Raw genomic sequence first — 14,456 nt, forward strand, 5'->3', positions numbered from 1 at the left:
CCCCCCGTGTCCCCGCAGGTGAGGGGCAGAAGCGGTCACGCTGGGAGCGTTGGGGGCTCTCCCGGACGAAGAAGGAGAAGGTGGCCTCACAGCCCAGCATCCCCTCCAGTGTGCTGCGGGAGGATGGCTCTGCAGCTGGGCGGCAGTATGCACTCAGCGAGTCAGGTAGGCATGACAGGGATATGAAGCACATGGGTCATCCCCTGACACCCCGTCCTCACCATGCCCTCTGCTCTCCAGATTTCCCCCCCATTTTTCACATCAAGCTGAAGGACCAGGTGCTCCTGGAGGGCGATGCCCTGACTCTTTGCTGCCTGCCTGCTGGCTGCCCGACCCCCAGAATTGTCTGGATGAAAGGTGGGGGCTGCTGCTGCCAGGGCTGCCTGAGTGAGTGGGTGCCCAGGGAGCAGCAGAAGCACTGATTTCCTCTGCTCCCCTTTTCAGATAAGCGGTCGCTGCAGGCAGACAACGTGCTGAACATCATCTCCTGCAAAGACGGCCGACAGATGCTCACCATCTCCAAGGTCTCCAGGAAGGATGCGGGGCTATATGAGTGTGCAGCCGCCAACACCCTGGGCACAGCCATCAGCTCCTGCACGCTGGCTGTGGCACGTAAGGACACACGGGTGGAGGGATCTCAGGGGACAGAGGTGCTGCCCCACAGGGACAGAACACATACCAGGTGCTGGGGATTGTTTGCTCGGGCTGCTCGGGGCTGGCTCTGGCAGGAGGGATGCATGCTTAGGCACTGCTGCTAACACGGTGAAACAGCCATGGGGCTGGGGACTCTCTAGGGCAGAGCACTGGATCCCTGCTCTACACATCCCTACTTGAGGCTTCCAAGGCTTTTCAGGCTGCTGCTGCACAGGCATCTCCCTGTGGGTCCAAGCCCACACACCTTTCTGCTGGCCAGGCACCCAGCCTGCCTACTCTGTGTCCCCTGGCAGGGCTTCCCGGGCGGCCAGGCACCCCGGAGATCGCTCAGAAGTACAAGAACACGGTGCTGGTGCTATGGAAGCCCGCAGAGAGCAAAGCCCCCTGCACCTACACGCTGGAGCACAGGCTGGAGGGTACGTGGCCAGTGAAACATGGCCGCCCCCACTCTGCTTGGGGGCACCTTTGGCTGGGCTACAATGCTCACCCTTGCATGGATGGGTGCTGGAGGCCTGGGAAAGTGGGACAGGGTGCAGCCGGAACCTCATCATGCCTCCGTGCCGGCAGGGGAGCACGAGTGGAAGTTGGTCAGCACTGGCATCACTGACTGCTACTTCAACGTGACAGAGCTGCCCCCTGGCAGCGCAGCCAAGTTCCGGGTCGCCTGCGTCAATAAAGCTGGGCAGGGGCCTTACAGCACCCCATCAGGCAAAGTGCACCTGGAGGCAAAGGGTAAGCCAGCTGTTCTCGTAGGGCAGTGCCTACTGTGAGCCCTGCGGCATGGGGCTGCAGCAGCACGGTGCTTTGGGGGCTCTTTGCCCAGGAATTTAGAGAGTGGGATGCTGTTTGCACCCTGTTCCTGGATACACATACCGCAACTCTGCTCATGGCTCTCCTTCCTCCCTGCAGACTCCCATGCTGCTCCAGCCAAGAACACTGCCATCCCCGTGCCTGACAAGGCAGCTTCCAGCCGGTCGACCCAAACACCGCAGGCACAGTTGGAGCCCCCGGCCTCAGGGCTGCCCCCAACCACTCCACCTCGCAAGCACAAGGCGGTGCTGCAGAAGCCTGAGCAGCCACTGCAGCCAGGTGTCCCTGAGGGGGAACAGCCAGACCCCAAGCTCCCACCCAACATCACTGTCTGCGAGCCCCCAGAGCTGGTGTTCACTGCCCCTCAGACTACTGCCATGCCCCACACAGGCACCACTGCTGCTCCCATGGACACATCTGCTCCCACCTTGCCCACGCGGGTGTCCCACCAACCCAGAGCACCCTCTCCATCCAAACCCTCCCCTGCTCCCTCGGCATCCACCACCCCCAACACTGCACCCACCAGGAAAATGCCCCCCTACATGGTCACGTCCTTCGTGTCTATGCCCCCTGCCTCACCCCCGTCCCGGGAGGTGCCTGCCTCTACTCTATCCTCCAAGGAACCCTCAGGTGACAGTAGGGCCCCGGACGGCACAGCACTGCGGCAGGGTGTCCCCCAGAAGCCATACACTTTCCTGGATGAGAAAGCGAGGTGAGGAAGTGAGTGGGGAGGTGCTGTGCCAGGGTTCTCCTGGAGCATCCTGCACAGGGGGCTGAACATGACGCTGTGCCTCAGGGGTCGCTTTGGGGTAATTCGGCTCTGCAAAGAGAATGCCACAGGAAAGCTCTTCATGGCCAAGATTGTGCCCTATGAGGCAGAGAGGAAGCAGAGCGTGCTGCAGGAGTACGAGATCCTGAAGGCACTGCACCACGAGCGGATCATGGCCCTACACGAGGCGTACATCACCCCTCGCTACCTGGTGCTCATCTGTGAGAACTGTGCTGGCAAGGAGATCCTCTACAGCATCGTGGACAGGTCCAGGGGGTGAGGGTGGCAGGGTTTGGGGGTCCAGTGTGGGAACTCTGCTCATGTCCCCTATCCCCAGGTTTCGCTACTCGGAGGACGATGTGGTGAGCTATGTCCTGCAGCTGCTGCAGGGCCTCGAGTACCTGCATGGCCGCCGCATTGTGCACCTTGACATCAAGCCTGACAACGTTGTGGTCTCGGGCACAAATGCTCTCAAGATCATTGATTTTGGCAGCGCCCAGACCTACAACCCCCTGGTGTTGCGGCAGCTGGGGCGACGTGTGGGCACACTGGAGTACATGTGTGAGTGGGGCATGCTGTGCCCATGCATGGAGCCTGGGGAGCTAAGAGGTGCCTGGCGAAGCTGAGTAGTGGTTGGGATGCTGGGGGTATCTAGAGGGGACTGTTAGAGCTGTTGGGCTCAGTGGGAGCATTTGGGTATCTGTGGGGCAGTAGGAGTACCTGATGCTGGGTTGCACTGGGGTGTCAGCAAGGGGTGCTGGGAGGGAAAAAAGGTGGGGTGTTGATGGTGCTGTGTTGGCTGTGGGTGTTGGGGGTGCTGTACTTACTACAGGTGCTGGGTTTGGCTGCTGTGCATATGACAGGGCTGCTCACTCTGTCTGCAGCGCCAGAAGTGGTGAAAGGCGACCCGGTGGGCTCCGCTGCAGATGTTTGGGGTGTTGGCGTCCTCACCTACATCATGTAAGAGAAGGGGACTTGGGGGTGAGCATCTGAGATGTAGGCCCCCCACCAAGGGCCACCAAGCTAGGGGGGGGATGCTGTAGCCCTACAGACTGTTCTCAGCTGGATGTCTGTCCCACATGGGGATTGGGTGGGTGCTCGGTGTCCTCTCGCCACTGTGCCCAGCCCGTGCCACTTCTTCCCTCCCAGGCTGAGTGGGCGGTCACCATTCTTTGAACTGGACCCCATTGAGACAGAGAACCGCATCCTGGCAGGGCGATTTGATGCCTTCAAGCTGTACCCCAACGTCTCACAGAGCGCTGCCCTCTTCATCCGCAAGGTCCTCACTGTCCACCCCTGGTGAGTGCCTCCTGAGCCTCATGCCTGCTTAGGAAGACCCAGGGGGACACTCAGGGGGTCTTGGAGGGAGGTGCTGGTGTTTGGCTTGGGGACGGTGTGGAGGTGGTGGGCACCCAGTGGTCTCTGACACTGAACTGCCACAGGAGCCGCCCCACGGTGAAGGACTGCTTCGCCAACACCTGGCTCCAGGATGCCTACCTGATGAAGCTGCGCCGCCAGACTCTCACCTTCACCACTAATCGCCTCAAGGAGTTCCTGGTGGAGCACCAGCGGCGTCGTGGTGAGGCTGTCACCAAGCACAAGGTCTTACTCCGCTCCTACCAGGGTGGCCAGCCACCAGGGCCGCAGTAGCCGTGAGGGGTGAGGAGCCAGAGGAACATTCCAGGGGCCGCGGGACAGGGCGGCCGAGGAGCCAGGATGAGCCCACGGACCCCACCTGCCAGGGATGCCGGCAGGGCAGGACAGGGACAGAGATGAGTGGCGTCTTTCAGTGGAGTCGAAGAAGAGTTTCCAGAAAATGGTGCCCCAGCTGGGGTCAGATGGCAATGCTGGAATGGATGGAGAATGTGGCAGAGGGTTGGGGGAAGAATGTGATGGGAACAGAATGGAGATGGAGGTCTGGAAGATCTGCCAGCATGCCGGCCAGCCTAGGCCACGTGGTCAGTGGGGGACTGGCCCAAAGATGTGGCTGCCCCTGCAGCATCCAGCCCAGCCACGTGCCTTACCCGCAGCCCGTGGCTCCCACTGTCATGACACGGGGGGACAAGGGGCGGCCTCATCCCCTAACACAGACTGGGGATGCCCACGGTCAGCGTGCTTTGCACGGGAGTGCCGAAGACAGAGGCAGCTCCGCTGGGCTGCGCAGAGGGGCCAGCCGGCAGCACGGGCCTGCTTCTGCTCCAGAGGGCTGCAGCCCGGGCTCCACACCGGTGCCTTCCCTGGGCTACATATGTTCTGCACCTGCTCAGGCCCACACTGCTCTTGCTTCTGGGGGCACTGGGAGCAGGAAGAGATGCTTGCAGCTGCCCGTATCCAAAATGCTCCATGCAGCCCCTCCCGCCCCACATGCAACCCCACATGTGCCTTGCTGAACCACACGCCCCACGCACACGCACGCCCTCGCACACACACGCTGCCCTGCGGGGTGCCCCACGCTGCGCGGACCCCATCGCCTCCCCTGGGTGCCCCTGGCTGGGGCAGCACGGGGCAACTGCACTGCAGCGACTGGACTTTATTTATGGACAGCGGGGAGAAGTTCTGCCCCTGCTCTGTGCCCCCAGCTCTCTGCCAGGCCCCGGAGGCGCTGCTGTCCCTGCGGGCTGAAGCGAGTGCCGTGCCAGAGCAGCAATAAAGGCCCTGAGCAGCCCGAGTCTGTCCGCGTGCCTCTGTGGGAGGGGTAGCGTGGCTACGGGGTGGTGACAGCCTGAGGGAGAGCCTGGGGGGGCCTCAGCTCAGGGGTCGACTGAAGGCTGGGAGGAGCAGCGGCTCGGGGCGGGCCGTGCACGCACACAGCACGTTCCCTCAGCCCGCACCACCAGGCCTCGCTCACGCCCCGCACCGCAACGGCCCCACGCGCATGCGCACGGCCACGCCCTAAACGCGTGCGCGGCTGCTCTAGCAGCGCTACGGCGCCCCCTGGCGGGAGGCGGGCGCGGCGCCGGGGTGCGGGGCGGTGCCGGCGGTGACGCGACGGCGCCGGCGGAGCGCGCTGATGTGTCCCGGAAGTGTCGCGCCAGGCCGGGCAGCCGTGCTGTCATGCCGCTGAAGGCCGTGATCCTCATCGGGGGCCCGCAGAAGGGTAAGTGGCCGGGCTCCGCGGGGCGGCCGACCCGCGCCCGGCCCCGCCGACCCGCTGTGCACCGCAGGCACCCGCTTCCGGCCGCTCTCCTTCGAGGTGCCCAAGCCGCTGTTCCCCGTGGCCGGCGTGCCCATGGTGCAGCACCACATCGAGGCGTGCGCCAAGGTACGCGGGGGCCGGGCTGAGCCGGGCCGGGCCGGGCCGGGCCGGGCGCCGTGCAGGAGCTGCCCTCCCACTGTGCCCCCGCAGGTGCCCGGCCTGAAGGAGATACTGTTGATGGGCTTCTACCAGCCCCACGAAGCCCTCAGCCGCTTCCTGGCGGCGGCCCAGCAGGAATTCAAGATTCCCATCAGGTGGGTGCTCTACCAGGTGCCCCCCTTGGCCCTGCCTTCCCTTCTCACCCACCCCAGAGCGCTTGTCGCAAAGCACGGCTGTCCCTGAGCCCTCCCTCCCTCACAGGTACCTGCAGGAGTATGCGGCTCTGGGCACGGCTGGGGGTATCTACCACTTCCGTGACCAGATCCTGGCAGGTGGTGCTGATGCATTCTTTGTCCTCAACGCGGACGTGTGCTCCGAGTTCCCCTTGCAGGAGATGCTGGACTTCCAACAGCAGCACGGGGACACGGACAGCTTTGTCATCCTGGGCACCACGGTGCGTGGCAGGGACAGGGAGCGGTGCAGCTGTGGCATGGGCTTGGCTGGAAGCTGTTGGATGAGCCCTAGGCTGTGAGCTCTGCTTTCACCCACCTGCTGCTCCCCTGACACTGACACACCCCGCTCTGCAGGCCAACAGGACGCAGGCTCTGAATTATGGCTGCATCGTGGCCAACGCAGACACGCAGGAGGTAGAGGAAGACAAAGAGTGAACAGTAGACGTGGCGCTGAGGCTCTGCCCTGGCCCTCACATCTCTCCTTCACTCAGGTCCAGCACTACGTTGAGAAGCCCAGCACGTTTGTCAGTGAGATCATCAACTGTGGCATCTACCTTTTCACACCAGCCATCTTCCAGCACATCGGCGAGGTCTTCCAAAGGAACCAGCAGGAGCTAGCACTGTGAGAGCCCCTTTCTGCCCCGTGTCTCTCCTACCCCACTGCTCCCCAGGCCTGCAGCAGCACACTCATCTTCCATTCTTTCTCTATCTTCTTTCCTCCTTTGCCATCACTCACTTGTTTCCTGGTCCTGCACCAGCTGTCCTTACCTTGGGTAAGTCAGTCCTTCTGTGTCTGTGATGGCTGCTCTGTGCTGGATTGTGCCTGGTGGTAACGCATGCTTTCCTCCCTGCTACAGCCCTGTAAGGCTGTCCTGTGCATCTCTTCCCGATGCCCTTTCCGTTCCTCTCCTCCCATCCCATTCTCATACAGCTCTGGACAAGGGGCTTTTCAACTGGGAGCGCTCTGCTTCCCCTTTCAGCTCTCTGCACAGCAGCCTGTCACCTTTGCCACCACCCAGCATCAATCCCGCTGTGCAGGGCTCTGGGCTAGGGGACAGGATCTGTCACAACCTGGGTTGGGTGGAGCTCTTGCACCATCCACTTCTGGCACAGAACTTATTCAAGCTGGCAGAGTAACTGCAGGCTTGGCAGAGATGGCCCTGTCTCTGGGGAGAAGTGCACATCTAGGAAGGAGCCCCCCAGTTTTGGAGAGGGTCTGCCAGGGTCCCCTGCTGGGGCAGGGATCTAAGAGACCTTTTGCTTGCAGAGAGGAGAACTCCAATGGCTGGCAGCGTGCTGAAGTGATCCGGCTGGAGCAGGATGTGTTCACAGCCCTGGCTGGGAGTGGTAAACTCTACGTCTACAAAACTGATGGCTTCTGGAGCCAGATCAAATCAGCTGGGTAAGGGCTTTGGCTGGTGCAGCAGGAGCTCTGAGTAAGTTATGCCAGATGTGGGAGAGGCAGATGCCCAGACAGAGCCTGGTGGGTGGATAGGATGGCAGGTACTGAATTCAGACTCTCCTCTGTCCTGAAGGCAACAGAGAGAAAATAACAATCTTCTATTTTTCCTCCCCAGCTCTGCAATCTATGCCAGTCGCCTCTACCTGAACCAGTACAGCCAAAGCCACCCAGAGAGGCTGGCCCAAAACAAACCTGGAGGCCCCATCATCCGAGGTACTTCACTGACATCTCCCCAGAGCCTGGGAGCTACCTTGGGTAGCCAGGGTCCACAGACAGCTTTTCCCATGCTCTCAGCAGCCAGGTGCTGCTTGGGCTCTGGTCTGCTTCCCTTCACATAGCTGCCTTGTGTTGCAGGGAATGTGTACATCCACCCTACAGCTTCTGTTGACAGCACAGCAGTGGTGAGTGCAGGAAGACTGCGGGGTTGAGGACACCACTGTCCATGACCTTACCCCAATCCTCTGTCTTCACAGCTAGGCCCCAATGTCTCCATTGGGGAAGGAGTGACGGTAGGAGCTGGTGTGCGCATACGCGAGTCCATCATCCTGCATGGGGCCTCACTGCACGTAAGCAGGGTTTGCTCTTGGGCAGGGGTGGTCTCCTCTTCAGCCCCCTGCTGCACCACTCATCCACCACTGTACTCCAGGACCACACCTGTGTCCTCAATACCATTGTGGGCTGGGACAGCACCATTGGGCGCTGGGCCCGGGTTGAAGGGACACCCAGTGACCCCAACCCCAACGATCCCTATGCCAAAATTGACAGCGAGACACTCTTCCGCGACGGCCGCCTCACACCTTCCATCACAATCCTGGGTAAGTACATCCCAGCCCTACACCAGGTCCTACAGTGTGAGTCAGGGTCCTCTTCCTCTTTTTAAACCCCTCACGCTCTCCCTGTAGGCTGCAGTGTCACCATCCCTGCTGAGGTTGTTATTCTCAATTCCATCGTCCTTCCTCACAAGGAGCTGAGCCGCAGCTACAAGAACCAGATCATCCTGTGAGTCAGCTGCTTGCTGGGTGGGATGGCCTCTGCCAGCCCCCAGATAGGGGGACTCCTGGGGACTCCCAGCACTCCAGAGGGCCAGGTGTGGGAGCCTTGCAAGTGCCTGAAGCCAGCTCCAGATAGACATTAAAGCTGGTGAGCCATCAGTCTCATGTGCTGCTTCTCTTGCAGCCCAGGATGAGGCTTTGGGCCTACACAGGGCCCTTGGCTCCAGGCAAGCTGCTGGCTGAGCAGATCACCTGCTCCTTGCAGCATCTTAGGTCCTGAACTCTGGGTACTGCCATAGCAAAGGGCACTACCAGCATGGCCTTGCCCTGGAAAACTTGGTACTCCTGCCCCGGCTCTTCAACAGCTACTCTTTCCAACTCCTCATAAGGTGGGGTCTCTCAAAAGCTCTCCCAAATCTCAGGGGAGCTTTGAATTGCCAGTTCTGCCCATACACCCCACCCAGCATGAGCCTGGTGGGAAGATTCAGCAGCGTGATTGCAAGAGCCTGAGCTGGACTTCTGCCTACCGTGGGGCAATGCCAGCAGCATTGGGCTGGTCTAACAGCACTGGATGGGACAGCGAGCTCTGTCACATCACTGCTGGCCCTGGAGGTAGCTGTGAAAGTACCCACTCCCATAGAAGCACCTTCATACAAAGGCTCTGTGTGAGGCAGAGCTGGCAGCCTGTGCTCTCATCAGGCTGTAACTTGCACAGGTTACAATAGGGCAATGGCTCCCTGCCTTCCTGAGGGCCAACACAGGGGCCTCACTGCATGCCTGCCCTCGCACCAGTGATGGCCACAGGGCACAGGAGCAATCATCTCACTTGTGTGCAGGGGCAGAAAGATTTACCGCCTTGCTGCGGCTTGTAAAACCTGTTTTTATTGAAGGCAGCTCACTGCTGATCCTGGCACACAGTAGAAACCAGTGCTGCCCTTTATCCACTTATCTCCCTGCCTTCCCTCCATGTCATGCAGCTCTGCGCTAAAGCCCTGTGTGCTGCCGAGGGTGCATCACGCCTCACTTCCCACCAGGCACTGCATTAGGGATTCTCCATCCATCCCATACCACCCCAGCTGGATGGATTTGCAGCAAATCCTTGCTCCCAGCCTTGTGCATTCCTTTGCCAGTTCTGCTGTGGTCCTTGGTGAAGATTAGCTGTTCCCTGACTTTAAGCACATTAAACTCTTTCAGTTTTGCCTCTGCCTTGGATGTGCTAATTTTCTTGCCCTCTGGTGAACACCCCTGCATTGAGGGGAGCTGAGCCAAAGTACTTGCTCACTTCTGAATATTTTTCCTGTGTCCCATACCTGCCCTGGGTTTTAGTATGGACGAAGGTTTCTCAGCTGCTGGACATGGCTCTGGCAGTTTTTCCCCCTGTTGTGCAAGGCCCCTTTTCCCTCAGTAGCCCCCTTACTGCCTGTTCCTTGTGCTACATAATAGGTGTCAGGTAGGGGAGAAACAAGCCCTGCCTGGGCCATTGCCCATCCACCCACTCTGCTGCAAGCAGAGCCTTGCACACCTCTGCTGCATGTTGCAGCTCTGCTGAAGGTGAGGAAGGAGTTAAAAGGGGCCCTGAGTTAAAAGGAAGGGAAGTCTTGGGGCTGTTCTGCCCTTAGCAGCAGCTCCGATTACTGGAGGCCATCGGCATCTGGGCTGACAAGGGGCCCACAGTAGAGGGACTGCAGGGGGCCCTGCCTTTCCCTCCCTGCCCATGAGTGATGGCAGCTGTCTTGCCTCTGTAGAAACAAGATGCTGGGGACTGCTGTGAACAGTGCTTTCAGCTCAGCTCTTGCCCACTGAGCCCTCAGCCCAGCCCAGTCCTGTCCATATACCCTGGAGCTCTCCTGCTGCAGATGCCACTCACACTCAGGCCAGTTTTGCTGCAAACATTTAATACAAACCAACCACCAAGCCCCACGCAGGGCATCATCCCTGTACCACCCAAAGCTACAGGGAAGCTGAGCACCACAGGCTCACACTGCTCCGTCCTCTTTCTCTTCCTCCTCGCTACTCCGGCACCAGTTCCATCCCTAGGGAGCCACAGCTACACTGGAGAGGGGAAGAACCGCCCCACCTTCCCAGGGGCTGCCCTCTGCCTGCGGGGGAACACAGGAGATGAGTCAGGATGCGAGGCAGGCACCCCCCAACCCCCCTCCAGCAGCACTTACGGTGCCTGGGTGGCTGTGCCCACGCAGCTCCGCAGGGCACCAGGCAGGCAGCACGTCCTGGTGGGGCTCAGCTGTCCCATATGTGGCTCTGGGGCAGTGATGGGGCAGAACAGCGGCTCTGGAGGACACAGGGTGGTTTAGGGGCAAGGAGTCACACACTGGCTCTGCTGTAGCTATGGGTGTCCCACACACTCACCATGTTTGCTGCTTGGATCTGGCGTTGGCACTGGGTTCTCTTGTTCTGTCGCCACAAAGCCCCTCCAGAAGTCAGATGGCAGTGCCAGGAGCCGAGCCACCACCTGCAGAGGAAGGAATAGATGCTGGAGGAGGGGCAGGCAGCACCTGTGGCAGCACCAGCAGCCTGTGCTCTGCTCACCTTGCACTGCCGTGGTGTGTCTTCCATGATTGCAAGTGGTGTGGGGTTGGCAGAGCCGTGCCCCACCAGCGTGGGGCCGAAGACACGGGACAGGTTGAGGACATCCATCTTGCACTCGGGGCTGCGTGACACCCTGCGAGGGGACAGGGTGGGCACATGGCTTGGCCGTAGGGTGCCCACCTCTACATGTGGGGAGGGCTGGAGTCCTGCAGCCCTCACCTGAGCAGGTGCAGCATGAGGAAGGCCAGCGTGTCCCTGTTGGCGGCAGGCAGCTTGCCCACCACGTGCCGCAGGGCCGTGCCGCAGGCAGCCTCGTCGGGGATGTCTGCGGAGGCACTGGGTATTACGGGAGCGGAGCGGCCCCCGCCCCATCCGAATCTCCACAGCCCCGCTCACCGGCAGCCCGCAGGAAGGCCGGGTGCAGACCGAAAGTGACCAGCGGCTCCTTGAGGCTCCGCAGGAAGTCCTTGAGCACGCCGCACACCACGTGGATGTCGGCCACGCCGCTTGGTGTCTCCCCGCCGTGCAGCAGCCGCCGCTTCCACTCTCGCACCAGCGGCTCCGCGCCCGGCACCCGGTACAGCCCAGCCTGCGGGGTCCGAGCGGCTCAGCCTGCGGGGAGCACGGCCTCACCCCACACCACCACGTCCCCTACCTCAGCCAGGCCCCGCGTCTCCACCTCGGTCACGCACTGCACCACCAGCGCTGGGACCAGCGGGGCGGTCCGGGGGGCGAAGTCGGCCAGCACACCCTAGAGAGGGGGGCAACGAGAAGGGAGGGCAGCGCTTGGCCCGCTCAGCACCCAGCCCTGGTGCCCGGGGACGCGGCCACCCGCTCACCTCGCGGGGCCGGGGCTGTGGGCGAGGCCGGGCGGTGCACGGCCCGGGGCAGCGCTCCCGGCACTTGGGATGCAGCAGCAGCTGGCACTGGCGACATTTGAGCGCAGCCCTCCCGAAGCGCAGGAGGGAGCTACAGGCACCGCAGGGCTCCGGGCGGATGACCTGGGGTAGGGAGACGGGGTGAGGGCCCAGCACCGCTCTGGCCGTTGCTGGCTCCCCTCACCATAGGGTCCAATGAAAGGAGAGGGTGCTCGGCCCGCACCATTTTGGAGGAGAAGTGGTGCTGGGGGGACGGGAAGTCAGGTGGAGGGGAGTGAGGGGGGCCCGGCGCCGGCTGCCCCACAGAGCTGCCCTCAGCCTGGCTCTCCTGCACCAATGCACGGCCGCCCCGATCCTCGCTGGTGCCCCACACTGTGGTCAGCTCTGCAGAGAGAAGGAGGAGCGCAGGGTTCCCCAAAGCCAAGGGATGTGGGAGGCTCCCTGCTTCCTGGGAATCCATCAGCCCCCCAGTGGGGATGGAGGCACATGGCACATCCAGAGGACCTTAGTGCCACACAACCATCCCCCAGCTGATCTCCCCTGCAATGGAAGTACCCCAGTTCCAGTCTCACTTCCCCCACGTAAGCATACTGTTCGTACCCAAGCCCTCGCTTCCCCCCCACCGTGACCTGCATGGGTGGAGACGCGGTGACCCTGGCGCGAGCAGCGGCGTGGCACTAGCACAGGAGGCGGGGGGCTGCAGGCAGACTCCAGGACTTCAGCAGGACGGGGTACAGGGGGGATGCTCTCCTGTGAAGCAGAGACAGTGAGGTGGTGTCTGGCTGCAGCCCCACAGACGGTGCTCAGCCAGCTGCCCAGCCCAGGGGATCTCCACTCACAGTGCTGGAGGGTGCCACAGAAGAACGGTGCCGCTTCGCCACAACCACAGGGCCAACCTGAGGGGCCAGGGACAGGCGCTGGAGACAGAACAGAAGGATTGATGAGGAGGAGAACCTCTCCCTGACTGCCCACCAAGCACCCAGATGCAATGGTTTCAGCCCCCCAAAATGTGGCTGCATCCAGACCCCACAGCAGCCACATAGGAACCCAGACCTAGGGAGCAGGAGCCCAGGCCAGGGCTGCAATGCAGAGCAGCACGCAGGATGCCCACATGTGGGGATGAATTATTAAGGAGCCCAGCTGGGCCACAGCACAGGGTAATGGAGTTTCTATTGATTGCAGAGGTTTGCTGAGAGACGGCGCTCCCAGCCCAGCAGCAATACATTAACCCCCTGCCAGGTTCCTCACAGCCTTCTGTGCAGGGATGGAAGGATATCATGCCCTAGCATCCCTCCTACATACCTGTCTCTCCTGGGCCTTGCGCTTTAGGGCCTGCACCACCATCACATCAACATCCTGAAAGACAGCAGAGGTGCTGGCATTTGCCAGGCCAACAGCACCCCAGCACCTGAGCTCTGCCCATCACCATGGGCAGTTCCTGAAGTTCCCCCAGGTCACTTCTCACCACATCATCCTCAGTGCGGTCATAGCTGATGTCTGAGTGGGACAGGAGGGACTGGCACGACTCATCCACAGCAGATGACCTGTGGAAAGAGTTTGGTGTCAGCACAACGGGGGTACCCCCAACCCCGCCCAGTGCCCCCACAGCCCTGCTCACCTCCTGCCTGCTGCCAGGGCTGTCCCCAGACGCCATCCAGACAGGGCACTGAGAACAGAGAACTGCTCTTCACTGCCCCACGGCTCCTGCATCAGCAGCTCAAGGATCAGCTGCAGCCTGCGCTCCTGTGACCCAAATGGGGTGGCATGAGGCAAGCACTCCCAGCACCCCTGCTGTGTGCCAGCTGTCAGCCCAGCAGACCTGTTTCTCCAGCTCAGCCTCTGCACGGTGCCGCTTCTTCATCTCCACCTCCACCTGGTTGCGGGCATGCTTCAGCTTCACCTCCAGTGCCATCCGCTCATGCTCAGCACGGGCCAGCTGCTCGTGGGCACGCTGCCTGTCCTTCTCCAGCCAGCAGCACCGCTGGCGTGTCGCCTCAAAGCTGCGTACAACGCGGATGAAGTCTGCAGGTAACAGCAGTGGGTGGCAAACCGAGCTGGAGGCCGCCCTCAGAGCCCCCCACGAGCTCCACACAGAGATGCCTCACACACCGACCTTCCTCCAGGCGGCCGTCCAGCTCCAGCAGCTGCCGTGCCCGCTCCAGCTGGGCCAGCTGGGCCAGCAGGCGACCGCAGCGCCGCCGCAGCATCCTGCCCCGATGGGCGGATGGACGGTTCGGATAGACGGGACGCACCGCACACCCCCTACCCTCCTCCGCTGCTGCAATCGTGCTCCGCCCCACGGCCCCGGGACAGCGCAGGCTCCGAGGGGCAAGGGGCCCTCTCTGCCGGCCTATGTGGGCCGGGGGCCGAGGTGGAGCCCGGCCCGGCCCCGCCTCCCGCAGCCCCGACGGCTCCCGGCGCGGGGCCCGCGGCTCCCACGGCTTCGTGGCTCCCGGCGGGGCTCCCGGCGGGGCTGTGTCCTGCAGATGGAGCCACCTTCCTGCCGCAAAGCTCGGCTGCTGCCCGGGCCCTCTGGGATGCTGTACCCCACAGGACCCCCGCCCTGTGCACCCTCCCTGTCAAAGTTCCCAGTCCCTCTGTCTCTGAGGGGCTCTGAGCGGGTTGATGGGGCCTTTGCTGAATGGCAGCCACCCCTCCTTGATGCCTGTCCCGACCTGCTGCAGATGCCGGGAATAGCAGTGGGGTTGGTGGCAGGGCTGGGCGTGCAGGGGGGCCCCGTGCAAACGCACACACACATACACACTGGCTGGGTCTCACCTGCCCTCACACCTCCTCGGCTACCTCTTTGCACTCCT

At 62.0% G+C, this 14,456-nt stretch overlaps 3 protein-coding genes across 5 annotated transcripts in view; 2 read left to right on the forward strand and 1 right to left on the reverse strand.

Annotated features, from left to right (window-relative positions):
- SPEG (striated muscle enriched protein kinase) overlaps window positions 1-3,883 on the forward strand; it is a 29,646-nt gene extending 25,763 nt beyond the window's left edge. The window contains 11 exon segments of the mRNA XM_042811196.1: window positions 19-165; window positions 241-357; window positions 445-612; window positions 948-1,070; window positions 1,222-1,386; window positions 1,564-2,176; window positions 2,261-2,500; window positions 2,571-2,794; window positions 3,118-3,193; window positions 3,383-3,532; window positions 3,676-3,883. Coding sequence (XP_042667130.1) covers window positions 19-165; window positions 241-357; window positions 445-612; window positions 948-1,070; window positions 1,222-1,386; window positions 1,564-2,176; window positions 2,261-2,500; window positions 2,571-2,794; window positions 3,118-3,193; window positions 3,383-3,532; window positions 3,676-3,883 — 2,231 coding nt within the window.
- A 1,362-nt stretch (window positions 3,884-5,245) lies between these two features.
- GMPPA (GDP-mannose pyrophosphorylase A) lies at window positions 5,246-9,421 on the forward strand. 3 transcript variants are annotated; one of them, XM_042811191.1, is made up of 13 exons: window positions 5,246-5,330; window positions 5,398-5,495; window positions 5,580-5,683; window positions 5,790-5,982; window positions 6,116-6,175; window positions 6,253-6,383; window positions 7,029-7,163; window positions 7,339-7,436; window positions 7,578-7,624; window positions 7,697-7,789; window positions 7,870-8,038; window positions 8,126-8,222; window positions 9,193-9,421. In XM_042811191.1, the coding sequence occupies exons 1-13, from the start codon at window positions 5,288-5,290 to the stop codon at window positions 9,371-9,373; spliced, it is 1,449 nt and encodes a 482-aa protein (XP_042667125.1). In that variant the 5' UTR covers window positions 5,246-5,287; the 3' UTR covers window positions 9,374-9,421. The 3 variants fall into 3 exon arrangements, with proteins under 3 accessions (XP_042667125.1, XP_042667127.1, XP_042667128.1); XM_042811193.1 differs by lacking the exon at window positions 6,116-6,175; XM_042811194.1 differs by lacking the exon at window positions 9,193-9,421 and having other exon boundaries at window positions 8,126-8,374.
- An 841-nt stretch (window positions 9,422-10,262) lies between these two features.
- On the reverse strand, window positions 10,263-13,847 carry LOC122156464 (rac GTPase-activating protein 1-like). Its single transcript, XM_042811202.1, has 16 exons — window positions 13,754-13,847; window positions 13,460-13,662; window positions 13,259-13,383; window positions 13,106-13,184; window positions 12,943-12,996; window positions 12,480-12,557; window positions 12,270-12,390; window positions 11,864-12,024; window positions 11,602-11,763; window positions 11,418-11,513; window positions 11,159-11,351; window positions 10,982-11,087; window positions 10,763-10,895; window positions 10,583-10,685; window positions 10,387-10,504; window positions 10,263-10,314 (listed from the first exon to the last, which is right to left on the reverse strand). Exons 1-16 carry the CDS (start codon window positions 13,845-13,847, stop codon window positions 10,263-10,265), a joined length of 1,878 nt encoding a protein of 625 aa, XP_042667136.1.
- Window positions 13,848-14,456: the final 609 nt, after the last annotated feature.

Source organism: Centrocercus urophasianus, unplaced genomic scaffold, assembly GCF_019232065.1.
Source record: "Centrocercus urophasianus isolate 14NV4802_14NV808 unplaced genomic scaffold, USGS_Curo_1.0 seq_1215, whole genome shotgun sequence".
Lineage (NCBI taxonomy): Eukaryota > Metazoa > Chordata > Aves > Galliformes > Phasianidae > Centrocercus > Centrocercus urophasianus.

Bases quoted from the DNA above. Each gene is read 5' to 3' on its own strand.
- GMPPA (XM_042811191.1), top strand. From the start codon at position 5,288: ATGCCGCTGAAGGCCGTGATCCTCATCGGGGGCCCGCAGAAGG. The intron at 5,331-5,397 runs GTAAGTGGCCGG...TGTGCACCGCAG, and splicing joins CATCGGGGGCCCGCAGAAGG to GCACCCGCTTCCGGCCGCTC. The intron at 8,039-8,125 runs GTAAGTACATCC...CTCTCCCTGTAG, and splicing joins ACCTTCCATCACAATCCTGG to GCTGCAGTGTCACCATCCCT.
- LOC122156464 (XM_042811202.1), bottom strand. From the start codon at position 13,847: ATGCTGCGGCGGCGCTGCGGTCGCCTGCTGGCCCAGCTGGCCCAGCTG. The intron at 12,025-12,269 runs GTCACGGTGGGG...TTCTCTCTGCAG, and splicing joins CCGCGTCTCCACCCATGCAG to AGCTGACCACAGTGTGGGGC. The intron at 10,686-10,762 runs GTGAGCAGAGCA...CTTCCTCTGCAG, and splicing joins ACACACCACGGCAGTGCAAG to GTGGTGGCTCGGCTCCTGGC.